Genomic DNA, 27,659 nt, shown 5'->3' on the forward strand with positions numbered 1-27,659 from the left:
TAGTTAAATCATTCCACATGTCATTAAAAAAAATGACAAAACAAGCCCAAACCATGCTTCAATCGGTTTTGTGCATTACCCTTTGTAATGCTTGAACTGTTTTGCCCTAGGGTCCAACATTTTTGTAGTTTATCCTCAAGGGTAATATGATCCTTAAATACCTTATGAGACCCTCCAAAAATCAGTTTGAGCCATGGACGAAATTGGTTGCACCAACCAACTCAAAGAACCAAACCGAGTGCACCTTGGTCTGGTTTGTGTAGGAACCAATTAGATTGAGTTTGAACCAGCCTCCTGCCATGTTTTGCACCACCACCCCATGCCACCTCCTTCTCCACCCAATCGCCAAGAGGTCCCATGACCATCATGAAGAATTTTGACTCATTTTTGCTGTCCAAAAAGATCCGAAACTGAACTGATTTTCTGCCACCACAAAACCACATTCATCCACCTGTTTTCAAGAGTGGTTTGAGGGATCTTCTGCCATCCAAATGATGCCCCACGACCTGGAGTCATCTACAGGACCCTTGCAGCTACTGTGGAGAGGAAATGATGGTGGTTTAGGGCACTATTCCATTATGCACAAGTGACCTAAGCTCATGCAAGCAAATCTGGAAATTAAGCACCTCCCACTTCACCCAATCACCAATCACCAAGCACCCAAGCCAACGTCCCTCACCCCTTGGCCACCTATAAATACTTCCCTCCCCTTTTCATTTCATCCACACCATAGCTCCAAGCATCATCTTGAGCCTTGAAAGTATTTCCCCCTCTTAGAGATCAAAAGAGTGCAAACAGAGTGAGTTTTGGTGAGTTTTTTAGTATTCTTGTGTAAGGCAGTCTAGAGTGCTTGGAAGGCCACGAAATTTATAATTTTTCTTCCTTTTGATCTTAGCTAGCATGTCAAGCTTTGTTTCCAAGTGTTGGTGCAAAATTTGGTTGAGTTTTGAGAAGGTTATGATGCTTAATGAAAAACCGGGTCAATTAAAGGAAGGTTTGAGTGATTGAATGTTTTTAATTGGAACTTTAGGTATGGCATGTCCTAAGCATGATTTTATATGATCTATCAATATATTAACATGATTATGGAATGTTAAATTTGTGATTAGAAGCATGTCATTATAGGTTTTAAATCTATATTGTTTTGATCATCAAGCATGAATCGATTTTAAGCATATTGGTGATTAAAGATTTCTTAGCTTTGATTAAGTGTTGGGATGAACTTGATTACTCAAGAATTAGACTTCATAATGTCCCTAAAGATGTTAGTGATCATTAATGATTAAAGAAAATCTCATATGCAAGCATTCATAGGGATCAATAGTTAAAAATACACATAGGCATCAATTAGGATGTATGCCACGGGTTGGGACTAATTAGACAAGTTTCACTCTGAATTTGAAAAATATAAGGGCATAATGGTTTTAGAATGCCAAAAATATAAAGTCCATGAAATTTGGAGTTCGTTTGCAATTAGTGAAAATTTAGGACCTAAATGGTAATTTTTGAAAGTCTAGGGGTATTTTTGTAAATATCTAATTTTTGAAGCCTTTGATTTTGAACCTATCCATAAGATTATTAATCCTAACTTAGTATACACACGATTTACGCAGCTACAACAATAATTTTAAATTTTCTCGGAAGTTTGTAAGTTGGCCTCTAACTTACACATTGATAAATTTCTTATGAATTATAGATAAATGTTTCATTTATTCTTCGATTATCATTTTGAACATAAATTATCATGTTATATGATACCTTGAGTGCATACTTACATAACATATGACATTTTCACCATTTTTGCATATTACATTTATATGCACATATCATGAAAAATATATTTTTTTAAACATAGCATGAAAATCATTTTGTCACGACTCCAAAGGCCAGGATGGGGAATTATCCGGGTGGAACTCCTTTGTCCACTATGGAGTGTTTAATAATGGAGTGGTAACCCCTGGATTGACAAAGAACAATCAACAGGCTTCGAATGAGTTCTTTTTAAAGAACGCTGGAGCGAAGTCAAGATGTTATGACACCTAACGCTGGTGGGTGTACACGTTATGAATTTTATGAAAGTATGTTATATTTACCAATGCATTGAGAATGAGTCTATAGACAACGTAGTTTTTTATATACTACGGTCACCGATAGGTACTCACAATGCATATGGGGAACTGTGACATTACCACACGTTATGTTATTAATTAAGATAATCATATAAGTCTATGATGATAAAAGTTTATGATGAAATTTTTATGAAAAAGTTATGTCCTGTCAAAATGATGACGAAATTACTTATTGAGTAATAACCCGTGTCTCCATATTTTTAAAAAGATGTTGAGAATCTGGATGGGAGATATGCATACTGATTTTTCCACATCTCATGCATTGTATATCTATTATTTTTCATTATTGATTTATCTTTGTTTCAGTTAGTTGTTTAACTTACTGAGATTTCGAGTAAATCTCACCCTTTTATGGGACAACTATCATTCCACTCGGACTGATAGAAGTTGTGCCAGGAATCGATCAAGACGAGATTGATGTAGCACTGGATTCGCATGATTGAGGAGGAGTCAGATCTGGAGAGGAAGCTGGACTTAATTTTGATGTTCATAGCTCAACTCCTTTATGCTTTAGATCGCATTAAGAGAATGATATGAGTTTGTATATAAGTCTATGCTACTTTAGTATTTCGAACATGATGATTATCTAATGAAGTTGAGATGTTTTAGTTATTCTGGCATATTTTTCACCTTAACCTTTTATTTCCATTGCGATTATTGCATACTGCTAGTTGCATACTAGGATAACTGTCATGAACGGGGGTCTGTAACCTTGTGTTGCATGTCTCAATACTCCAAGTCTCCATTCTATCCCAGTGTTGATGAGTTAATGAGTTAAGGATCAGAGAGGCATGCCCATTAGTAATTTTGGTGAGACTTTTTAGGATCCAAGTGCATTCATGGGCCTAGACCAAGAAAAACCTTGAACCAAGCCCTTAGGAAATGAGGCTAGTCTTGGCTCAAGTATAGGAAGGCATAAGACCTTAGGTGTAGATTGGACCATTGGCCCTTTTCAAGCCTATATGGCCCAAAGCCATGTTTGGACTCATTTTACCATTCAAAGACCAAAGGCTCAATACACCATACCATTGATTTTTTTAAGCCCAAATCACACTCAAACTACCCAAATTAAGTTTTGAAAATTTGCTAAGGCCACTAACCATCATACTTGAGGTTAGTGCACTTTAAGCTATGCTTTGAAGTTTAATTATGTTTCATCTTTTTTTAAACTTTTTAATGAAAATTTTCTTGAATTAATACTCCCTTAAACCATTATTAGACCATGTTAATACCCTAGTTAAATCATTCCACATATCATTAAAAAAAATGACAAAACAAGCCCAAACCATGCTTCAATCGGTTTTGTGCATTACCCTTTGTAATGCTTGAACTGTTTTGCCCTAGGGTCCAACATTTTTGTGGTTTATCCTCAAGGGTAATATGGTCCTTAAATACCTTATGAGACCCTCCAAAAATCAGTTTGAGCCTTGGACGAAATTGGTTGCACCAACCAACTCAAAGAACCAAACCGAGTGCACCTTGGTCTGGTTTGTGTAGGAACCAATTGGATTGAGTTTGAACCAGCCTCCTGCCATGTTTTGCACCACCACCCCATGCCACCTCCTTCTCCACCCAATCGCCAAGAGGTCCCATGACCATCATGAAGGATTTTGACTCATTTTTGCTGTCCAAAAAGATCCGAAACTGAACTGATTTTCTGCCACCACAAAACCACATTCATCCACCTATTTTCAAGAGTGGTTTGAGGGATCTTCTGCCATCCAAATGATGCCCCACGACCTGGAGTCATCTACAGGACCCTTGCAGCAACTGTGGAGAGGAAATGATGGTGGTTTAGGGCACTATTCCATTATGCACAAGTGACCTAAACTCATGCAAGCAAATCTGGAAATTAAGCACCTCCCACTTCACCCAATCACCAAGCACCTAAGCCAACGTCCCTCACCCCTTGGCCACCTATAAATACTTCCCTCCCCTTTTTATTTTATCCACACCATAGCTCCAAGCATCATCTTGAGCCTTGAAAGTATTTCCCCCTCTTAGAGATCAAAAGAGTGCAAACCGAGTGAGTTTTGGTGAGTTTTTTAGTGTTCTTGTGTAAGGCAATCTAGAGTGCTTGGAAGGCCACGAAATTTGTAAGTTTTCTTCCTTTTGATCTTAGCTAGCATTTCAAACTTTGTTTCCAAGTGTTGGTACGAAATTTGGTTAAGTTTTGAGAAGGTTATGATGCTTAATGAAAAACCGGGTCAATTAAAGGAAGGTTTGAGTGATTGAATGTTTTTAATTGGAACTTTAGGTATGGCATGTCCTAAGCATGATTTTATATGATCTATCAATATACTAACATGATTATGGAAGGTTAAATTTGTGATTAGAAGCATGTCATTATAGGTTTTAAATCTATCTTGTTTTGATCATCAAGCATGAATCGATTTTAAGCATATTGGTGATTAAAGATTTCTTAGCTTTGATTAAGTGTTGGGATGAACTTGATTACTCAAGAATTAGACTTCATAATGTCCCTAAAGATGTTAGTGATCATTAATGATTAAAGAAAATCTCATATGCAAGCATTCATAGGGATCAATAGTTAAGAATACACATAGGCATCAACTAGGATGTATGCCACGAGTTGGGACTAATTGGACAAGTTTCACTCTGAATTTGAAAAATATAAGGGCATAATGGTTTTAGAATGCCAAAAATATAAAGTCCATGAAATTTGGAGTTCGTTTGCAATTAGTAAAAATTTAGGACCTAAATGGTAATTTTTGAAAGTCTAGGGGTATTTTTGTAAATATCTAATTTTTGAAGCCTTTGATTTTGAACCTATCCATAAGAGTATTAATCCTAACTTAGTATACACACGATTTACGCAGCTACAACGATAATTTTGAATTTTCTCGAAAGTTTGTAAGTTGGCCTCTAACTTATACATTGATAAATTTCTTATGAATTATAGATAAATGTTTAATTTATTCTTCGATTATCATTTTGAACATAAATTATCATGTTATATGATACATTGAGTGCATACTTACATAACATATGACATTTTCACAATTTTTGCATATTACATTTATATGCACATGTCATGAAAAATATATTTTTTTAAATATAGCATGAAAATCATTTTGTCACGACTCCAAAGGCCAGGATGGGGAATTATCCTGGTGGAATTCCTTTGTCCACTATGGAGTGTTTAAGAATGGAGTGGTAACCCCTGGATTGACAAAGAACAATCAACAGGTTTCGAATGAGTTCTTTTTAAAGAACGCTGGAGCGAAGTCAAGATGTTATGACACCTAACGTTGGTGGGTGTACACGTTATGAATTTTATGATGTTATGTTATATTTACCAATACATTGAGAATGAGTCTATAGCCAACGTAATTTCTTATATACTACGGTTACCGGCAGGTACTCACAGTGCATATGGGGAACTGTGACATTACCACACGTTATGTTATTAATTAAGATGATTATGTAAGTCTATGATAATGAAAGTTTATAATGAAATTTTTATGAAAAAGTTATGTCTTGTCAAAATGATGACGAAATTACTTATTAAGTAAAAATCCATGTCTCCCTATTTTTAAAAAGATGTTGAGAATCTGGATGGGAGATATGCATACTGATTTTTCCACATCTCATGCATTGCATATCTATCATTTTTCATTATTGATTTATCTTTGTTTCAGTTAGTTGTTTAACTTACTGAGATTTCGAGTAAATCTTACCCTTTTATGAAACCACTATCATTCCACTCGGACTGATAGAAGTTGTGTTAAGAATTGATCAGGACAAGATTGATGGAGCACTGGATTCGCATGATTGAGGAGGAGTCAGATCTTGAGAGGAAGCTGGACTTAATTTTGATGTTCATAACTCAAGTCCTTTATGCTTTAGATCGCATTAAGAGAATGATATGAGTTTATATATAAGTCTATGCTACTTTAGTATTTTGAACATGATGATTATCTAATGAAATTGATATGTTTTAGTTATTCTGGCAAATTTTTCATCTTAACTTTTTATTTCCGCTGCGATTATTGCATACGGCTAGTTGCATACTAGGATGGATTGCATATTAACTGTCATGAACGGGGGTGTGTAACCTTGTGTTGCATGTCCCGACGCTCTAAGTTTCCGTTCTATCCCAAGCGGGGATTGGAGAGAAAGTTCTTTTCTCAAATAGTCCCGCTTCCTTGCTTCGAGGAGCATAATGCATAGTATAAGAAGCGTCACAAGAATCTGATGGTAGACGGCCCCTTACTCTAAGGGAAAAGCTTATTTGCCACCCATGTTTGACCGTCCTAATTGATTGCTGGTCATTTTTTTTATTTAGTAATTAAGAAAGTGATTTTAAGTGTATTGATATATTTTTTTATTTTTTTAAAATATTTAAATATATTAAAAAATGTGAATAGAAAAATGAAAAAAAAATTACAGAAGCAACTAGTGGTCAAAGTGAGTAGACTACTCTGGGCGGCAGAGTAGCCCGACTCTTTTTCCAAATGTAAAACATGAGTAACCCACTCCCCCATTGTGTAAAAAAAAAAAAAAAACTACAATAGTGCAGGTATAAAAGTCAATAATTGTCAAAGGTCTGTACCTTGGTTGGCATAATCCTCGGCTTTGAACTTTCAAAATAGAGATCTAAAATTCGAAACTACCGTCCCCATATAAAAAAAAAAACCAATAATTATGTCTAGAGGAAAATGAAGTATGCTAATTAGAAAGAATATCCAAAGTAATCAAGAACATATTCCTTAAATGACATAACTGGGTGAGTTTGGTTGCCAAACTCATTCCAACTCATCTCAATTCATCATTACAACTTTTTTAAATCCCAATACAAAATATAATAAACAATTCAACTTTTTCAAATTCTAAAATAATAATAATATTAAAAAATAATATTCTAACAATATTTTATCATCTCAACTCAACTCAACTCAACTCACTTCAACATCCAAACACAACCAAATAATTCTCTATCATATGCCATTCTCAAAATCATATCCCACCAACAAAAATATTATTTATCATCATCCTATTAATATAAAAATATGATAATAAATAATTTTCTAATTATTAAAAATCAGATAATAATTTAAAAAAAATGATAAATATCAATTCATCTAGCTTTGAAAGTTGGATCTGGTCTAACCTATAGCCCTGGCCTTGAATTCATTGTTAGTGGATTGGATTTAGTTAAATCTTCCAGCTTGGCATGATATTTCATGCCCAAACCCAAATTCATGAACAGGGTTTTATTTTTATTTTGTGTTTTTGTTAAAAAGAGAGAAAAGAAATGTGAAAGACAATTTCTTCTGATGGATGATCCCTTGCTTGATTCCTTCTCTAACGCTTTTACAAACCTACTTTGAGTCCAGGGAAGGGAAGGGAAGGGAGAAGTACGAGGAGAACAAAGTAAAGCATAAAATGGACATTTATTGCTATTTAATACCCATTATCACTGATGTAATCTACTAAAAAGTTGCTTGCAAAAATATCTCTCAGAATGGAGCTTATGCAAATTTCCCTGGCCCACTTGCTCGGGACAGCTTTTGCTCTATCTTTGGTGGCCATACCTGCTGCCTATTTATATTTCACCAATAAACGCAAAGGTATGATTTCCATCTTTTGTGGCAATCGTGAATGTGTAAATATAGTGTAATTATTTTTAAAAAAATGAATAAATACATGATTCACATAAAAAAAATTAATTTTTTAATAGTAGATCTCACTCTTTTTCAAAGTGATTACATGACGTTTGCACACTTCACGACTGCATGTAGCATTACTCTTTACTAAAACAGGAAATTATCAATTTATCATTACCTCTCTAATACCTTCAAATTGGCAACTATTTCATATGTAAAACAACAAACCACCATTAATCAATTTTCCTAAAACTTGTCACTCCACTTCAGCTATCCCTACAAGGATGTCAAGTGTCAACATCTAACCACTACTTTGAATTAGTTTACCAACACCAACAACATTACTTACCTCCTTTTCTAAAATATTGTTATATATGGAAAGAAATGGATATCAAATTTCTGAAATATATTTTCGTGCAAGTAGGAATTGTCAATCATCAAGGATCCATGCATTTGTCAACTTAACTGAAATTTGATTATTCCTGATACTCGATGATCAATAAAAAAATGCATGTGAACTTCTTTATCAAGCAAGTTTTTAAGAAAACTATATTTTGTACTCTCGTATTATCATTGTTTTTCAACTTGCATGCTAAAATATCAAAATTGTCAATGTACACGATAAATTATCAAATTTTAACAATTCGCAAACTCATTACTAACTGTTAAGATTGTGCTATACATGTACTATTTTTCATCGAAGTGAGTAGTCAGATTTTGACCAAACGTGTAAATTATCAAGATTTGATGGTCTAAGGCTGAGATTTGACAATTTCGGTAGTTTAGGATGCAATTGAGATAGCGGTGGTAATTCAGATGTGCAAAACATAATTTCTTGTTTTTGTTTTTCAAGTTTTCTTATGGTCTTAAATTCCTTATTTGCCTGCCATATGATTGTTCTGGTGATGTCTGTCCAGGTTGTTTAAATCCTGACAAGTTCAACGAATTCAAACTTGTTAAGAAAACTCAGCTAAACCATAATACTGCAAGGTTCAGATTTAGTCTTCCTACACCCACTTCAGTATTGGGTCTTCCCGCCGGACAGTATGTAATTTGCAGGTTCAAGTAACTGATTCTGTCAGTGTCAATGATTTCAGAATTGCAATGCATTTGTCTTCTGCATAACTCTGATGTTTTGTTGTAGTGCATAAACACTTCAAAAGTTCTCTGAGGCATTGAAACCTTCTTGAAACATAGATTATGGGTGCATAATGTCTGAACTATCTTTTGATAAATTGAGTTATTTGTTTGCTCATTTTGTTAATTTCTCCAGTTATGCTTAGTGAATATGATTGTTCCAACAGTTTTTTGAACTCTCTTTATGTTGCTTTTATCAATTCCCCCAAAACTTAGTTGTCTGTATATACAAATAATGGACATCTAGTTGATGCAACAAGTGACAAGAATTGAAACCTAACAAGTGTTCCCTGGTTAAGCAGAGGAAAGGATAACCAAGGTGAAGAAGTGATTAGACCATATACACCAATTACTTTGGACTCTCATGTGGGTTACTTTGAACTGGTTGTAAAGGTATATCCCATCATCCCCCTTTCATATCTAAGAACATGTCTTTGCTCATTCATTTCAGTTTTATTCAGCAGAACTCGGTTTCTCATTTTGATTTTTCCTGTAAAAGATGTATCCCATGGGAAAGATGTCCCACCATTTTAGAGAGATGCGAGAAGGCGATTACCTGTCTGTGAAGGGCCCCACGGTACATATTCTATCTTTTGGGGGATACCCACTTGATACATGTGGATGTTGGTCTCTATTACAGATAATAGTGTTAGCCATGGAAATTCTGATAGATTGTTTAGAACTTCTGTTATGTACATGGGCTTGACACCTTGAAGTTGGCGACAATATTAGGTATGAACTCCAGTTACCCTTCATTGCAGATTCCTGTAAAATATGGTTGCAAGGACAATGCAAATCATTGCAAAACCTTTCGTAATCACACTGTTGATTGTTGAAATGGAACTTTACCATATGTAGGTTTTAAACAACTAGTAGTGATGAATTTGCCTTCAAAATGTTGTGGGCAAAATCATTTAAGCCACCCATTTTGGACCATATCCACTTCGGTTCTACATTAGATCCTACCCTATTATCTTAAGCAACAGTGGGAGCTATAAATGTATGCCTAAATCAGTTGGTATTATGTATTGCATACTCATCAGAACCAAGATTTTCAAATTCTCTGTTTTTTTCATTTTATGAGTTAAATTTTCGTGCTTAAAAGGGGAGCTTTAAATACAAACCTGGCCAAGCTAGAGCTTTTGGAATGCTTGCAGGTGGCTCTGGCATAACCGCAATGTTTCAGGTACATATGTGAGCATTAAAAAGCAGAATTTCTTCCTGTTTAGAGTTCTGATTGGTATTATTGATCTTATCAAGCATTTTGTTGATTTAAAGGTTCTTATTTCTACTTCTCTCTTTCTTTGTTTCTTTGTCATTCCTTTTGTTTCCAGCTCACTCGAGCCATACTAGAAAACCGGAAAGATAAGACCAATGTGCATCTTATCTATGCCAATGTCACCCTAGATGACATCCTGTTGAAGGTAATTTGCTTGCTTCATTTTTTTCCCTTATAGATGAGTGTGCAGTGCACTAGTTTTTCTTTACTGGATGAATTAGAGAAAACTTGTTCAACCAAACAGATAGTGCACCTGTCAGAATCATTTACAAGACCTTTGTAGCAGGGCACTCCAAACGGCAGAAACATAAATAAGACAAAGCAAATTACACAGAGAAAGACATCGATGGAAACAAACTAAATGTAATTGGAAACAGCAATAGCAATTCCTTAGCTTTGACAGAGTCTGGTTGATTCGTTCTGCATCCAAGTTGTCCTCATAATATGAAATTTTCTTTTAGAACTATATCTTATTTACCTTTTCTGCAATTCTTGCATATAAAAGAAGATGTACCACATATAAAAAGAAATAGAGTTAGTCTAGATACAGTGCCCAAATGGGGATTGCTCATGCAAGCCCATACAGTTATGTTTAAAAAAAATACGGGTCACAGAGTTTCACTTTAATTTACATATGATAGACATGAGGGTCCTTATCATTCTACCATTTCTTATATCAGACACATCGATCTCTTTCTCCAAGTCTCTTGAGTTAACTGTCTCTTGATTCATTATTTTCTTTGATGTAGTATTGATGAGAGTGCATTTTTTTTACGGACTTTCTGCAGGAAGAGCTAGATGCCTTTGCTAGAAATTTCCCTAATCGTTTCAAAGTCTTCTATGTCTTGAATGAGGTCAGTTCCTTTGGTACAACATTTCCTTCAAATATCTCTCTTTTTAGATGTGCTAAGGGAACACTTGCAAAAGATATCCCCTTGATTTCAAAAATAAATAAATAAATAGATATCCCCTTGTGTAAGTATGTGCCAAATCTTTATCATTGATGCTCACTCTATCCCATAATTGCCAGCCTCCTGTGCCATGGAATGGTGGCGTTGGGTTTATAACCAAGGAAATGATTCAAACCCATTTCCCAGCACCAGCCCCAGATGTTCAGGTTAGTTACCCAATTTTTATATTTACTTCAAACGAAAACTTGCACATTCTCATGACACTTGCTCTCTAACTTGCAGTCCTCATTGGGCTAAAACGTTTGCAGATTCTGAGGTGCGGTCCACCAGCCATGAACATGGCCATGAAAGCTCACGTTGATGCACTTGGATACACATCAGACATGTGTTATAATGAACCCTAGGGAACCCTTGAGAAGATAACTGAGAAGAGAAGTTTGAAGTGAACTGAAGTGTTGTCGTGAAGGCTAAACTTACATGAGTTCGGGAATGGGCTGGATCACGTAGAGGCTGAAGCCCGTGCTGCAATAGGGTTTTAAGAATAAGTGGGCCTTGGCCCAGTTCAATATTAAGTCTATTAATGTTTTAAAATTAATCCAGTATCGGTTATTGTATTTCCTTATTTTATTCCGTTACGTTGTTATGGTACTGTCAGAGAATATTCTCCATGAGTGCGCAGAGTTTGTTACGTACTCTGTCCATATACATGGTTGTTTTCTCTTGTAAGGACATCAATGAATGCATAAGTTTTCTAGTATTTCCCCTTCTCGAGAGAATGGTCATTCTCTGAGTGAGCTTATTCATCCTTCTACCCCAAGGGGTGTTACAGAATTGGTATCAGAGATACCCCCATCCCCTTCTTACAAAAGTATACTCATGGCAGAAGGCACCCGTCTGTCACAGCTGCAGGAGAGTTTCACCTCTCTAAAGAAAACTTCTGAATCCCAGTTCAAGAGCTTGGAGATAGAAATGCTGGCCTTGAAGAGACAACTTTCCTTGCTCACTGTGGAGTTGCAGAAGAAGCATCAGGAGGAAGTTAAATCTTCACATGCACCAAAGGGGCAGCAGGACCTCCAACTAGTTCAGATGGGAGAAGTGCAAACCCGTTTGGTACGACTTGACTTCCCTATGTTTACTGGTGATGATCCCACGGGCTGGCTGTACAAGGTACATCAGTTTTTTAAGTTTCAAAATACTCTGCCACAACACAAGTTAAGGTTAGGATCATTTCATATGTAGGGTAGGGCATTGGTGTGGTTCCAGGAGATGGATGAGACTGGGCAGTTGGTTGATTGGGAGTGGTTTGTGAAAGCCTTACTTATTAGGTTTGGTCCAAGTTGTTATGATGATCTTATGGAGGCCTTAACCAGGCTTAGGCAATTTGGTTCAATAGAGGACTACAAAACTCAATTTGAGTCCCTCTCTAATTGGCTGAGGGGTCTATCCGATAACTATAAACTAAGTTGTTTTGAGTGGGCTTAGGGATGACATTCGTCTTCCAGTACGCATGTTCAATCCTACATTCCTTATTTCAGCCTACAGTTTGGCCAAATTCCAAGAGGAAAACTTGTCCCTCACTAGAAGAATCCATAAACCATTCACTTCCTATTCTACTGAAACCACCCTACCCAGAATTAGCCAACCACAACCACAACCTGAGAACCAGAAAACCTATCCAAAACTCACCTTACCAGTACAAAAAATTAGCTAAACACAAATCAAGGACCGTAGGGATAAGGGTCTGTGCTATTACTATGAGGCAAGATGGACACCGAGGCATAAGTGTCAAAAGCCTTGATTATATTTGATTGAAGAGATTTGTGAGGTGCCTGATGAGGAAGGGGCTGTGATGGGGGATTTGCTTGAGAAGGAAAATGAGCCTGAATAGAGGCTGGTGGAAGTGATTAAAACAAAAGGGGGTCCAAAACTATCACTCCATGCTATCACTGGTTCAATCAACACTAAGCCCATGAGAGTCAAAGGAAAAATTGGAGACTGCTGGATAGTCATTCTCATTGACTTTGGTAGCACCCATAACTTAGTTGACCCAACAATAGTCCATAAGACCAGGTTGCGAGTCAATAGGGAGGAAACAATCCAGGTTAAAGTGGCGAATGGGGAATTAGTCTCTAGTGTGGGGAAAGTGAAAGACATATCACTGGTAATTCAAAATGTTCCATTTTTGGGTGAAGCCTATGTGTTGTTGTTGGCGGAATGTGATATGGTCTTAGGAGTGGTTTGGCTCCAAACCTTGGGGTCTATCTTGTGGAATTTCAAATAGCTAAAAATGCAATTTTCAGTGGCAGGGCGACAAGTGCTACTTAGAGGCCTGACCAACTCTAAATTGGTGGAAGAGGGCAGTTTACCTAACCCTAGCAGCATGGGCAGCAAAGGGGTATTATTGCAATATTTAGAGCCTGAGCTAGAAACCCCAACTTTCCTTTTAAAAATAATCAACCAGTTCTCAGATATTTTTGCTGAACCCAGAGAGCTTCCACCACAAAAGTCCCATGACCATTCCATTCCCCTACTTCCTAGAACAAGCCCAATTTCATTAAGACCCTATAGGCATCTCTACTACCAAAAAGACAAAATAGAAAAGATAGTGAAGGAGCTACTGGGTACAAGGGTTATTCAGCCAAGTCAAAGCCCATATTCCTCACCAGTGTTGTTGGTTAGGAAGGCTGATGGGTCTTGGCGCCTTTGTATGAATTATGGGCCTTAAACAAGGTCACAGTGAAGGACCGATACCCCATACCAGTGGTGGAAGAACTTTTGGATGAACTTTGTGGTTCTACTATTTTCTCTAAGTTGGATTTTCGATTGGGTTATCACCAGATAAGGGTCAAAGTTGAAGATATTCCAAAGACAGCCTTTCGTACCCACGAAGGCCACTATGAATTTTTAGTCATGTCTTTTGGCTTCACTAATGCTCCATCAACTTTCCAAAGATTGATGAACCAAATTTTTAAACCCTTTCTAAGACATTTCATACTTGTGTTTTTTTATGACATTTTGATCTACAGTAAAAATGAGGAGGAGCATGGGCAGCATTTGGAGATTACACTGCAGATACTCAGACAACATCAACTCTTTGCAAAAGGCTCCAAGTGCATGTTTGGTTGCTCAGAAATGGCTTACCTAAGGCATTTAATCTCAGCTCAAGGAGTTAAGCAGATCCTAAGAAGCTTAAGGCCATGGGGGAATGGCCCATGGCCCCATACCGACTACTGTGAGGTCCTTAAGAGGCTTTTTGGGGCTAAGTAGATATTACAGAAGGTTCATCCAAGGGTATGGAGGAGTAGCTACCCCCCTTACAAAGTTGCTAAAAAAATATGGGTTTAAGTGGACAGCTACTGCAGAAACAGCATTCCACGCACTCAAGGAGGCAGTGACTAAACCTCCAATTCTAGCCCTTCCTAATTTTTCATTCCCATTCGAAATTGAATGTGATGCTTCAGGGAAGGTTGTGGGGGCAATTCTTATGCAAAAGGGACATCCCATTGCATTTTATAGCCAGACTCTGAAGGGTAGAGCCTTGGATATGTCAACCTATGAGAATGAGCTCTTTGCACTGGTTTCTGCAGTACAACGATAGAGGCATTACCTCTTCGTTGTGAAGACAGACCATCAGAGTTTGAAGTTTTTATTAGACCAGAAGGTCGGCACTACTATGCAACAAAAGTGGATCAGCAAACTTCTAGGTTATGATTTCCTGGTGGAGTACAAAAGAGGGTCTGAGAATAGGGCAGCAGATGTCCTATCTAGGAGGGATGAAGATGAGAGTCCTATAGTACTCTCCATTATTTCAGTTCCCACTTGGAACTTGCTGGAAGAAGTGAAACAGAAGAGCGAAAGGAATCCTGAAGTGAAACTACTATTGCAAAAGGTGGAGAGTGGAGAAACAAAAGACAATAATTCCAGCTTTTTGAAATGGAGCCACTCGACTACATAGCACCACGGAACATCTACTGGCCAATTGGAAGAGCTGCAACTCAAGATGCATGAGCTACATTAGCATAATAAGACATCAACAAGCACTAGGAAGGGGAGGGGGAGGGCGAGGGCGAGGGGGAGAGAGAGAGAGAGAGAGAGAGAGAGCCATTAGCTTACAAGCACTTACATGTTCTTCGAGTTCGCTATCAAGAACATAAACAAGGCTGGTACCATCAGTAATCAAGGCCACTGGAGTTGAACCAGCTTCAGAACTTCCTCCAACATCACCTGCAACCCCAGCAATGACATGACAATGGCATCTTCCAAACTCCTTCTACATGACTCTTTAGAACTGCTATTAATTATTATCTGGGTCATCTTGCTTGTCAGGAGCTTAGAGGAGTAGCCAATTGATATGGCAGTTTCTTGCTTGTCCCCTGTCAAAACCCATACTTTGATACCTGAGGTTCTCAGAGATTCTATAGCTTCTGGCACCCCTTGTTGCAGTTTATCTTCAATACCAGAGGCACCTAGTATGCATAGATTGTTTTCAACACTGCTAGCAACCTTTCGAAGCAGAGCCGCTCTACCAATTAAAGCAGTGCTTGCAGCCTCAAAGGAAGAGTGTCATTGTTCAAATTCTGAAGCACACAGTTCCCGCATCCTAACAACAAGGGTTCTCAAACCAAGTGAGGAATAAGTTTGAAGATGGGCTTCAGTTGCCCGTATTATGCTCGTGTTCAAATATTTATCCACCACGCTGAACATGGTTGAGTCAGCACCTTTTACAAAGACTCTCACAGTCTTGTCAGGGCACCCCAATATTCTAACATCCTCTTTTGGTCACTATCAAACTCATGCAAACCCATTACATCAAACCTGCAATGCCAATTATGAGGGAATTCATCAATAAGAAGAGATTCTAAAGCTCACATCTTTTGAAAGAAGCCACATATAAAGATGATAGGTAGTCATTTGGAGTAATCAAGTATGACTACTCGACCCACTGCAACTACATTACCCAACAGTTTCGTAACTGATACTTTAAAACTATTAAGTATAAATTAACTCAAAATTATTCAAACCATTACAAGCCACCTATTACTTCTGTTTGTATATTGATTGATTATGACAAAGGAAAAATAATTGAATGTCAATTGTTACTGAATCTGAAAAGAACGTACAGGGATAGGGATAGGGATATGGATAGAGGGGGAGAGAGAGGGAGAGAGAGTTCTAAGAATTCTGAAACCACTATAGACTAACCAAAATTTCCTTCTACTAGTAAAAAACAAATCCAGCAAGAACAGTTGTAGCCACTCTGTCAAAGTTGTTCTAACAATGGTGTGGTCATCATAAATTCGTAATAGTCCTAGTTAGATAGAGAAGTGGTGATGCAGAGGAAGGGGAAAATGAACAATAGCACGTCTAATTACCTTTGCCTCTCTCCTTGAATATCAATAACTATATGGCTAGAGGTTCGTTCTATAAGCATAAAACCATAGGTGGCAGAAGCATACACCAATGCTTGTTCATCTGGAGACTCCCCTTGGTAATTTATTATCTTCACACTAGGATCAGATGTGTCGACAAGCAGAGGCACTATTGTATTGCAAGCTGCCAACGCAAGGAAGAAATCACCGACATGTTTACCTTCCTTTGTGCCATTTCCGCACTTTGATATTTGTAAAAGCTCCGAGTCAGGCTTTACCTTCATTTTTGGCCTTAGAACTTTCCCCTCCACTGATACCAAGTAAGGCAACATAAGATGAAAACGTTATGCCAAGTAAAAACAAATTCAGAAACATTATAGATTATATTACAAGATAACAAAATGGTATTACCTTGAACAAAGTATCCTACTTGCTCAATTTTTGAATTCCCACAACTATAATCTTCTCCCCGTACGCTTGCTCATTGGAATTCCATCTTGTTCTCTGTAAGCGTGCCAGTTTTATCTGAGAATACATACTTTACTTACCCTAAATCTTTGTTTATATTCAATGTTCTGCACTGAAATCTCGAATGCAATGCCTCATCATACATTTGGGTATCTCCGATCATGAAGTAAGCCTAACCAACCCGAACAAGCTCCATGGAAATGTACAGAGAAATGGGGATCATGATCTGGAAAACAATAACTGGCATGAGGAATGCGAATAACGTCTCCATTCCCCACTCGTAATAGTTAAAGTCTTTCCGTCCTCCCTTGGAGAAGTCTTGTTTTCTATAATAAGGCAAGTAATCCAACTCTTCCCTGTGGTTCAGCAACTAAATGAGGGCACAGATAGAAACAACCACGCATAGAGCAACAAGAAACATAGAAAGTATGATGATCTCGGAGTTCATATGGGTCTCAAGCCGACTCCTCTTAGATGGAGCTCCTGAGTTGTTGAGCATGGCTTTGGTGTCACGACCAGCATACACTATAACCCCAATTGCCCAATTAGTATTCTTCAGCTGACAGCCTCGAAGGACAATATTGGAGGGTCCAAGTGACAGCTTTTTTCCATCAATTTCCATGTTTGCATGAAACCCATAGATATTCCTATTTGGTTTTCACACTTGATCAACCCACTAACTTTTCCTTCATTAGGCATCTTCAAGAGGGTCTCTTGTTTCGCATAGCGAGTTTTCAAATTTGACTCCCCATCCAAAGTAATCGTCTGCACATATGCGACCCCAGTTGGGTCGCTAGTCAAGAGCAGCACCATATCACAAGGAAGTGTTTCCTTTGCTTGACTTCTGATCATTTCACCAACTTGGAGGTCCTTCCATTTTTTTGGTTGGAACTGATCATTAACCAAAACTGATGCCAACATGTTGTTCTCAATTCGGTCTAACCGGTGCCACCTATAGTCCTCATGTGCATCCTTCACAGCTGTAACTAACAGCACAAAGTGATGGGCACCAAGATGGACCTAATCTTAAAGATGTTTTGCAAGTTTCAGATGGGTCAATTACAAGGTCAAGAGCCAAGAAGATCAATGAAGCAATGCAAGGATTGGTGCAATCCACTTGAGACGAGTCTAGCAAGAGCCGAATATTCAAGATGGGCTTTAGAGAATGAAATCTAGTGACCATCCATGTGATACAAGCTATGGAAGAGCTTAACATAAACTAGGGCCTATTATTATGATTATGTGATTAAAGGTCTTGGACTTGTTTATTTCATTAAATGAGCTTATGTTATTAGTTATAGGAATTAGTCTAGAATAATTGGGTTTGAAGACGTTTGGTCCCCATACGTCTTATTTCTTATGAATTATGGATTTTGTACAGGCCTTGTATTTTGGCCAATGGCTTATTTGAAAAGTTATTTTTTAGGAACTAGGGTTTCAAAATGTTACTGTAGCCGAGTTACTGTAGTGTTGTACTGCAGCTGCGACACTGTTCACTCAGATGTATTTTTGGAAGATAGGGCATTATTTTGGCTAAGATTTTAATTAGGTTTTGGTTTAAATACTCTTTGTAGCCTCATTTTAACAAGTTTATAAAATTTAATGAATTTATTCATTGTGAGTTAAGTTTTACTCTTCTTATTCTTGATTGAACTTTTGTACTTATTAAAGGTAAATCACAATATCTGTGGCTTTCCTCCTTGTAATCTGGGTTCTTGAGACGGGTTCTTCAACGGGTCTAGATTTTAATATAATCTAGATTCTTGAAACGAGTTTTTATCGGGTCTAGATTCTCCATCTATTGACTTGATTTTAGCTTTCTTGGATGAATTTTTAAATTAATTGTGAATTTAAGAGATTTCATTCTTGCAGGTTGATATCACTAAGGCTAACAGCAAAATTGAAACTCCCCGGCCAAAAACGGCCAGCTGTGGGAGCTGATTCAGCACAACAATTACAAGAAAATATCTATGAAATTGTTCAAACAAATTTCATGGCAAAAATGAAATAATCGAATCCTTTGCAGTTCTTAAGAGTTTCCCGCAAACTCATACCTCTCATTTGTCTTCGCAGGATCATTTATATAAGGAAAATGCTACATGCCCCGCTGGGGGCTCCCGCTGGGAGCTCCCGCTGGGCATGTAACATTTTTTTATCTATTTATTTTAGTTTTTTTAATATAAATATTATTAATAATTTTAAATATTTTAAAAAATAAAATAAAAATTATAATATTATTAAAAATATTTTTTTAATCAAGAAATAGAATAAAAAATAATATTTATTTTACTTCGTGATTAAGGAAGTATTTTTTAATAATTTTTTTTTACTTTCTGATTAAGAAAGTGTTTTTAAATGATATTTTAAATTTATTTTATTTTTTAAAAGTGTAAAAAAAATCTATATAAAAAATAAATTAAAAAAATACACATAAAAGAGTACATATTAAGCCCAGCAGGAACCCCAACGAAGCTGTAGCATGTCCATTTTAAATATTTAAAAAAATCATAATATTATTAAAAATATTTTCTTAATCATGAAGTAAAATAAAAAATTATAAAAAAATATTTTTTATTTTACTTCGTAATTAAGAAAATATATATTTTTTTACTTTTTGATTAAAAAAATATTTTCTTAATAATATTTTAAATTTATTATTTTTTTAAAATATTAAAAAATGTTAAAAAATTTAGATAAAAAATTATTTAAATAAAAAATATATAAAATAACCTACAGCCCCCAGCGGAGCTCCCAGCGGGAGCCCCCAGCGGGGGCTGTAGCATCACCCTTTATATAAATCAACCTCGCATCCTCATCACTGATTTGCTTCTGGGACATGCTAAGCAGCTCGGAATCAGCCCCTCTGGACCCATATCTCACGGGCTTCGACCCCAAATCACCAAAACTCACTTCCCTGATAGAATTCCCCGCCGACTTGGACTGAATGGAAAAAACACTTCGTTGGGATGAGGAATTGAAATTTGGTTCCACATTAGAGGAACTCTCAAATGGGTTTTTCGATTCCATCTCGGAAAAAGAACCTGGGCGGCCAGAATTTGGTTTAGCTAGATCTAACAAGACAAGTGCAGTATATATGTCTCGGGAATTTGGAATTCTCGGATATGGGATCAAAAGGGGACGCTCAGAGGCCATGATCTGACAATTTGAGGCCTCTTGAACAGCACAGAGTTAACGATCACCAAAGTCATGAAATACCAGAAAGGTTATTTCGTTTTTTCATTCTATTTTCGATAAGTAAATAGCTCGAGGTGATTCGACCAATTGCCACGAAAGTTTACAACAACAACAGAAATTTAAGACAAGCAGCAAACCCAGGACGAATAGGAAAAGATCGGCCTAGTTAAATATTTAGCTGGAGATGCTAGTATTTGTTTCATTTGTGGATTTTTATTGATTAATAAAGAAAAAGAGATGTTGTCCTCTTCTGTTAAAGAAAATACAATATTTGATAAATATTTTTTAAGAAATTCTACTTGAAACATCCATTATCGACACGACAAACAATCAAACCAATCATTTTTGTAATTGATATGATAGGCATATACATATTTATCAAGTCAATAATATTACAAGAATATACACTTGGGTGACGAAAATAGCAAAACTCATATTTTTTAGATTGAATAAGATGGATAAAGACTTATTTAAACACTAGCTAGCATTTAATAAAATCTCAGTTTTTTATTTTGGCTTTAAGTTAAACATATATAGAGTTTTGATTCCATCAAGGTTCATCCCCATCGAAAAGTGACAAAGTGATGGCATCTTATGTAATTAAGGATATTAAAACAGAAGGATATTTTTTCTCAGTTTCAAAATGCCATATTATGGTTTACATACAAAGATTTTTTGTGTATTTATAACTTTATATATATATATATAGAAAAATAATAGTTACAGTTGTGAGTGCGCAAGTACTGTATAATTATTTTAAAAAAAGTGAATAAATACGAGATCCACATGAAAAGAAATTAATTTTTTAATAATAGACCACAATATTTTTCAAAGCGACTGTACCGCACTTGTATATTCACGACTGTATATAGCATTACTCATATATATATATAGGTACGAGATGACCCAAATTATCGCAATTTTAGTGAATTCTTGTTATTTTTTATTAGTATAATTACCCCTCTTTTTGAAACTATTAGTGACTTTTGCTTGTATGCATTATGATACAATTGTTTATATCCCATTAGAAAAAACATGAATTATTTGGACTTAAAACGCACAACACACACCTTATATGCATTCCACTTATTGAACATGATTAGGTTTTGATATAATCAAAAACATGGCAAAGGGCTTACCGACTTCATAAATATGACTAATGTTAAATACAGTTTTAGAGTGTACAAGTCTGAAGCATTTATTTGAAATATATGAATGAAATTTTTCATATTTATTCTAAATTTGACTATTATTAAAAAGGTAATGCGCTCGCTTTTATTTGTATAAATTATTTTTTCATAAAAATATCTATAAAATGTTTTGTCATGTTATTTTTTTTATTTTATCAACTAGCATTTAAAATATAGTGAAATAATCTCGTGACTACATAATGGGTTAGGTTTACTAATTAGATTGGTGCGTGATTCGAATGCACGTAGAATAAGTTATTTATCTTTTATTTGAACAAATAATAATGGGTTTTTCAATGAAGAGGATCTTTTATTTTTGAATTAATGATAGGGAAGAATCGTTTAGCTTTCTTTAATAAATGATTCGTATCTTTCCCACGTACATAAGACAAAAAGTACTTAGATAATTAACCTAATACACTAATTAAAGGAAAAATAAATTACATTTTTATATGATTAAATGAGACAACCATTGTTTAGGAATACAATTGTTCTAAGATATTTTCAGACTACTTTATTATTATTCACTACTATTCATAAATCAATAAAGACGATTTTAATATCTAAACGGAACCATAATGTCTACCATATAGTTCCATAGAAAATTTCGAAAATGAAAAATATTATTCTTTATTCTAAATCTCATCGTTCTCAATTATATCAATTGATGTGTCATATTTCAAGTGACATTTTATTCAAATTGCATAATTATAAAATCGTCTAAATGAAAAATAGCAATGCCATATATATATATATATATATATACACACTAGCGGTTGGGCAATGTGCGAGGCACATTTGCCCGGTTGAAAAATAACTTATTTTGTAAAATATAAATATGTTTTGGGTTAAAAAAAAAAACGTAATCATTAGTAAAATAAGTAGTATATAGAGAATTTTTTATGAATTTAATTTCTGCACCTAACAAGTGAAAAGAGATGTAGAGAATTTTTGTGATAGTGATAGTACTTCACTGCATAAATCGAAACAATCCAACCGAAGAAAAAAAATGAGAAGTGGTAAAATGAAGGGTTGGATTTAAATCTTAAAAATTTTAATGTACCAACAGCAGCCTCGTCCTTCAAAAAACAACACACGTAGACATCATATCCTTAGATATGATTTGGATCGATGTATTAATAGTAGTGATATGGTTTGTGAATAGTAATATATAAAATTATTTGGATTAAGATGTTTTATTTGATTTTAGAAAATGACAGAAAAAAAATTAAAATAAAAATATTATAAAAGTTAAAATATTATTGGAATATAATTTTTTAATGTAGTTTTTGTTTTAAAATTTAAAAAATTTATATTTAAGAAAATTGTAATGATTAGATTAACAAATTAAAAAATATTTTATATTTAAATAATATTTTAAAAAATATATAAAAGTTTCTGAAAACCTAAGAATCTATTAATCTCTTCCTCGAACTCAATAATTTTGTTTGGGAAGAAATAGATTGTCAATTCCCTCCTGACCCAATGATGTTGTAAATTTTTTATTTTTTTAAAAATGTTTATGATGATTAAAAAAATACATGAAAAAAAGAAAATAAAAATAAAAAAATGAAATACATATTCATGACATATTTTCAGGTTACTTTTTTATTAGTTGTAGCAGTTCTCTTTAGTTAATTAAGAATATTATCATATTTAAATTATGTTAAAACTCTAATTATTTATATAGTTATACTTTTTTAAAAATATTTAACAAAATTTCATTATTTATTTAATGATGAAATATTAGTATTTTATAAATGGCTTGGTTATTTTGAAATTAGTGGTACTTGTATAAAATCCTGTATGGCGTAAGATTTTTTAATTGATAAAAAAAAGCAAGTTTGCCACATCTGTCAAATTGAAGAAAAAAATAAAGTGTAATTTCAAATATTAAAATAGTCTAATGTATAAGAATAAAATTATTATTTATTTATGTTCATCATTTATTATGAAATTTAAATTATATTAAAAATTCAAATTAATTAGATAGTTTTTTTCTCTTAAAAATGTACAGTAAAATTTTATCATTTATTTAATGATAAAAAATTAGTATTTTATAAATTAAAATTGATTTTTAGTGTATGATATAATAAACAGTAATAGGATATGCGAAAAAAACATGCGAAGAAAAAAAAACAGCTTCTTTATTGATCATTTAAAACTCAAAAATCAATATTTTTTTCACTTTTTCTTTCTTCCTCTTTCTCATTCCCTACGCACGATTGTGGTATTACGTCGCACATTGGCATTCACACAGACAAAAACAAAAAACAAAAAAAAATCTTTACTGTTCATTAATGTTCATCATACTGTCGATGAACAGTAATAAGATATGAAAAAAAAAACGGCTGATTTAGATTTACTATTCACGATGAATAGTAATGAACAATAACGTTATAGGCGCATTTAAGTAATAGGCAGATATATATCAACTTCAATTCTCTTGGATGGAAGACGTGTTTATACATATGTGCATGTATGTATAAACAAGTCTTCAATTCAAGAGAATCAAAGTTGATGGAAGGTAAGAACAATTGCACTTAAAACACGTTTTATGTGCATCTACAAAATAATGCTCAAGGCAAAAGGGTATGGACAAAGCTTGATTATTCTATTGCATCATTATTTGGAGGAGAAGGAGATCAACTTTGACCATTTCAAAGAAAGGATAACGTGTTGTTAAGGTGTTGATCTGACCGACTCTGACCACATCTCTGTAAATAAATATGTTTTGAGTGCCTCCACAGTAAGTATTTCAATTCCCCACAATAAAGCTATTATTTCAATTTCCCACAATATTTAGGTTGTGTTTAGATGTTGAATTGAGTTAAGTTGAGATGATAAAATATTATTAGAATATTATTTTTTAATAATATTATTATTTTGAAATTTGAAAAAATTAAATTATTTATTATATTTTGTATTGAGATTTAAAAAAATTGTAATGATGAATTGAGATGAATTGAGATGAGTTTGAGATCCAAACGAAGCCTTATTATTGTCCATTCCATATCTCATCTCATTTAATATAATAAAGACATAATTTACTACCATCTTAATTACAATAAATTAATAAAATAAAATGAATATCATGATCTCTAATATAATATTATAATTTCATACAATAGTTCAAAGTTACAAGAGTGCAGTCAAGAATCTGATGGCAGACGGCTCCATTTTTTTTATTTATTGATTAAGAAAGTGATTTTAAGTGTATTAATATATTTTTTTATTTTTTAAATATATTAAAAAAATGTGAAAAGAAAAATGAAAAAAAAATAGAAAAGCAACTAGCGGTCAAAGTGAGCAAACTACTCTGGACGGCAGAGTAGCCCGACTCTTTCTTCAAATGTAAAACATGAGTAACTCACTCCCCCATTGTGTTAAAAAAAAAAACTACAATAGTGTAGATATAAAAGCCAATAATTGTCAAAGGTCTGTGGCCTGGTTGGCATAATCCTCGGCTTTGAACTTTCAAAATAAAAGTCTAAAATTCGAAACTCCAGTCCCAGATTAAAAAAAAAAAAAAAAACCAATAATTCTGTCTAGTGGAAAATGAAGTATGCTAATTAGAAAGAATATCCAAAGTAGTCAAGAACATATTGCTTAAATGACACTCTTATTTAATTCTCTATCATATGCCATTCTCAAAATCATATCCCACGAACAAAAATATTATTTATCATCATCCTATTAATATAAAAATATGATAATAAATAATTTTCTAATTATTAAAAATCAGATAATAATTTAAAAAAATTGATAAATATCACTTCAAGCCCACTTTGAAAGTTGGATCTGGTCTAACCTATAGCCCTGGCCTTGAATTCATTGTTAGTGGATTGGATTTAGTTAAATCTTCCAGCTTGGCATGATTTCATGCCCAAACCCAAATTCATGAACAGGATTTTATTTTTATTTTGTGTTTTTGTTAAAAAGAGAGAAAAGAAATGTGAAAGACAATTTCTTCTGATGGATGATCCCTTGCTTGATTCCTTCTCTAACGCTTTTACAAACCTACTTTGAGTCCAGGGAAGGGAAGGGAAGGGAGAAGTACGAGGAGAACAAAGTAAAGCATAAAATGGACATTTATTGCTATTTAATACCCATTATCACTGATGTAATCTACTAAAAAGTTGCTTGCAAAAATATCTCTCAGAATGGAGCTTATGCAAATTTCCCTGGCCCACTTGCTCGGGACAGCTTTTGCTCTATCTTTGGTGGCCATACCTGCTGCCTATTTATATTTCACCAATAAACGCAAAGGTATGATTTCCATCTTTTGTGGCAATCGTGAATGTGTAAATATAGTGTAATTATTTTTAAAAAAATGAATAAATACATGATTCACATAAAAAAAATTAATTTTTTAATAGTAGATCTCACTCTTTTTCAAAGTGATTACATGACGTTTGCACAATTCACGACTGCATGTAGCATTACTCTTTACTAAAACAGGAAATTATCAATTTATCATTACCTCTCTAATACCTTCAAATTGGCAACTATTTCATATGTAAAACAACAAACCACCATTAATCAATTTTCCTAAAACTTGTCACTCCACTTCAGCTATCCCTACAAGGATGTCAAGTGTCAACATCTAACCACTACTTTGAATTAGTTTACCAACACCAACAACATTACTTACCTCCTTTTCTAAAATATTGTTATATATGGAAAGAAATGGATATCAAATTTCTGAAATATATTTTCGTGCAAGTAGGAATTGTCAATCATCAAGGATCCATGCATTTGTCAACTTAACTGAAATTTGATTATTCCTGATACTCGATGATCAATAAAAAAATGCATGTGAACTTCTTTATCAAGCAAGTTTTTAAGAAAACTATATTTTGTACTCTCGTATTATCATTGTTTTTCAACTTGCATGCTAAAATATCAAAATTGTCAATGTACACGATAAATTATCAAATTTTAACAATTCGCAAACTCATTACTAACTGTTAAGATTGTGCTATACATGTACTATTTTTCATCGAAGTGAGTAGTCAGATTTTGACCAAACGTGTAAATTATCAAGATTTGATGGTCTAAGGCTGAGATTTGACAATTTCGGTAGTTTAGGATGCAATTGAGATAGCGGTGGTAATTCAGATGTGCAAAACATAATTTCTTGTTTTTGTTTTTCAAGTTTTCTTATGGTCTTAAATTCCTTATTTGCCTGCCATATGATTGTTCTGGTGATGTCTGTCCAGGTTGTTTAAATCCTGACAAGTTCAACGAATTCAAACTTGTTAAGAAAACTCAGCTAAACCATAATACTGCAAGGTTCAGATTTAGTCTTCCTACACCCACTTCAGTATTGGGTCTTCCCGCCGGACAGTATGTAATTTGCAGGTTCAAGTAACTGATTCTGTCAGTGTCAATGATTTCAGAATTGCAATGCATTTGTCTTCTGCATAACTCTGATGTTTTGTTGTAGTGCATAAACACTTCAAAAGTTCTCTGAGGCATTGAAACCTTCTTGAAACATAGATTATGGGTGCATAATGTCTGAACTATCTTTTGATAAATTGAGTTATTTGTTTGCTCATTTTGTTAATTTCTCCAGTTATGCTTAGTGAATATGATTGTTCCAACAGTTTTTTGAACTCTCTTTATGTTGCTTTTATCAATTCCCCCAAAACTTAGTTGTCTGTATATACAAATAATGGACATCTAGTTGATGCAACAAGTGACAAGAATTGAAACCTAACAAGTGTTCCCTGGTTAAGCAGAGGAAAGGATAACCAAGGTGAAGAAGTGATTAGACCATATACACCAATTACTTTGGACTCTCATGTGGGTTACTTTGAACTGGTTGTAAAGGTATATCCCATCATCCCCCTTTCATATCTAAGAACATGTCTTTGCTCATTCATTTCAGTTTTATTCAGCAGAACTCGGTTTCTCATTTTGATTTTTCCTGTAAAAGATGTATCCCATGGGAAAGATGTCCCACCATTTTAGAGAGATGCGAGAAGGCGATTACCTGTCTGTGAAGGGCCCCACGGTACATATTCTATCTTTTGGGGGATACCCACTTGATACATGTGGATGTTGGTCTCTATTACAGATAATAGTGTTAGCCATGGAAATTCTGATAGATTGTTTAGAACTTCTGTTATGTACATGGGCTTGACACCTTGAAGTTGGCGACAATATTAGGTATGAACTCCAGTTACCCTTCATTGCAGATTCCTGTAAAATATGGTTGCAAGGACAATGCAAATCATTGCAAAACCTTTCGTAATCACACTGTTGATTGTTGAAATGGAACTTTACCATATGTAGGTTTTAAACAACTAGTAGTGATGAATTTGCCTTCAAAATGTTGTGGGCAAA

General features: G+C 34.6%; 2 protein-coding genes and 1 pseudogene across 2 annotated transcripts in view; 2 read left to right on the forward strand and 1 right to left on the reverse strand.

Annotated features, from left to right (window-relative positions):
- The first annotated feature begins 7,617 nt into the window (after positions 1–7,617).
- LOC118344490 (NADH--cytochrome b5 reductase 1-like) lies at positions 7,618–11,735 on the forward strand. The gene is made up of 9 exons (XM_035685165.1): positions 7,618–7,723; positions 8,677–8,818; positions 9,199–9,289; positions 9,396–9,473; positions 10,002–10,082; positions 10,231–10,320; positions 10,964–11,029; positions 11,206–11,292; positions 11,395–11,735. The coding sequence occupies exons 1-9, from the start codon at positions 7,618–7,620 to the stop codon at positions 11,488–11,490; spliced, it is 837 nt and encodes a 278-aa protein (XP_035541058.1). The 3' UTR covers positions 11,491–11,735.
- Positions 11,736–14,963: 3,228 nt separating this feature from the next.
- Positions 14,964–20,076, reverse strand: LOC118344511 (annotated as a pseudogene).
- Positions 20,077–25,463: 5,387 nt separating this feature from the next.
- Positions 25,464–27,659, forward strand: part of LOC118344517 (NADH--cytochrome b5 reductase 1-like) — a 17,608-nt gene continuing 15,412 nt past the window's right edge. The window contains exons 1-4 of the mRNA XM_035685407.1: positions 25,464–25,577; positions 26,531–26,672; positions 27,053–27,143; positions 27,250–27,327. Coding sequence (XP_035541300.1) covers positions 25,472–25,577; positions 26,531–26,672; positions 27,053–27,143; positions 27,250–27,327 — 417 coding nt within the window. The 5' untranslated portion in view covers positions 25,464–25,471. The remainder of the gene's footprint in view (positions 25,578–26,530; positions 26,673–27,052; positions 27,144–27,249; positions 27,328–27,659) is intronic.

Source organism: Juglans regia, chromosome 14, assembly GCF_001411555.2.
Source record: "Juglans regia cultivar Chandler chromosome 14, Walnut 2.0, whole genome shotgun sequence".
Classification (NCBI taxonomy): Eukaryota; Viridiplantae; Streptophyta; class Magnoliopsida; order Fagales; family Juglandaceae; genus Juglans; species Juglans regia.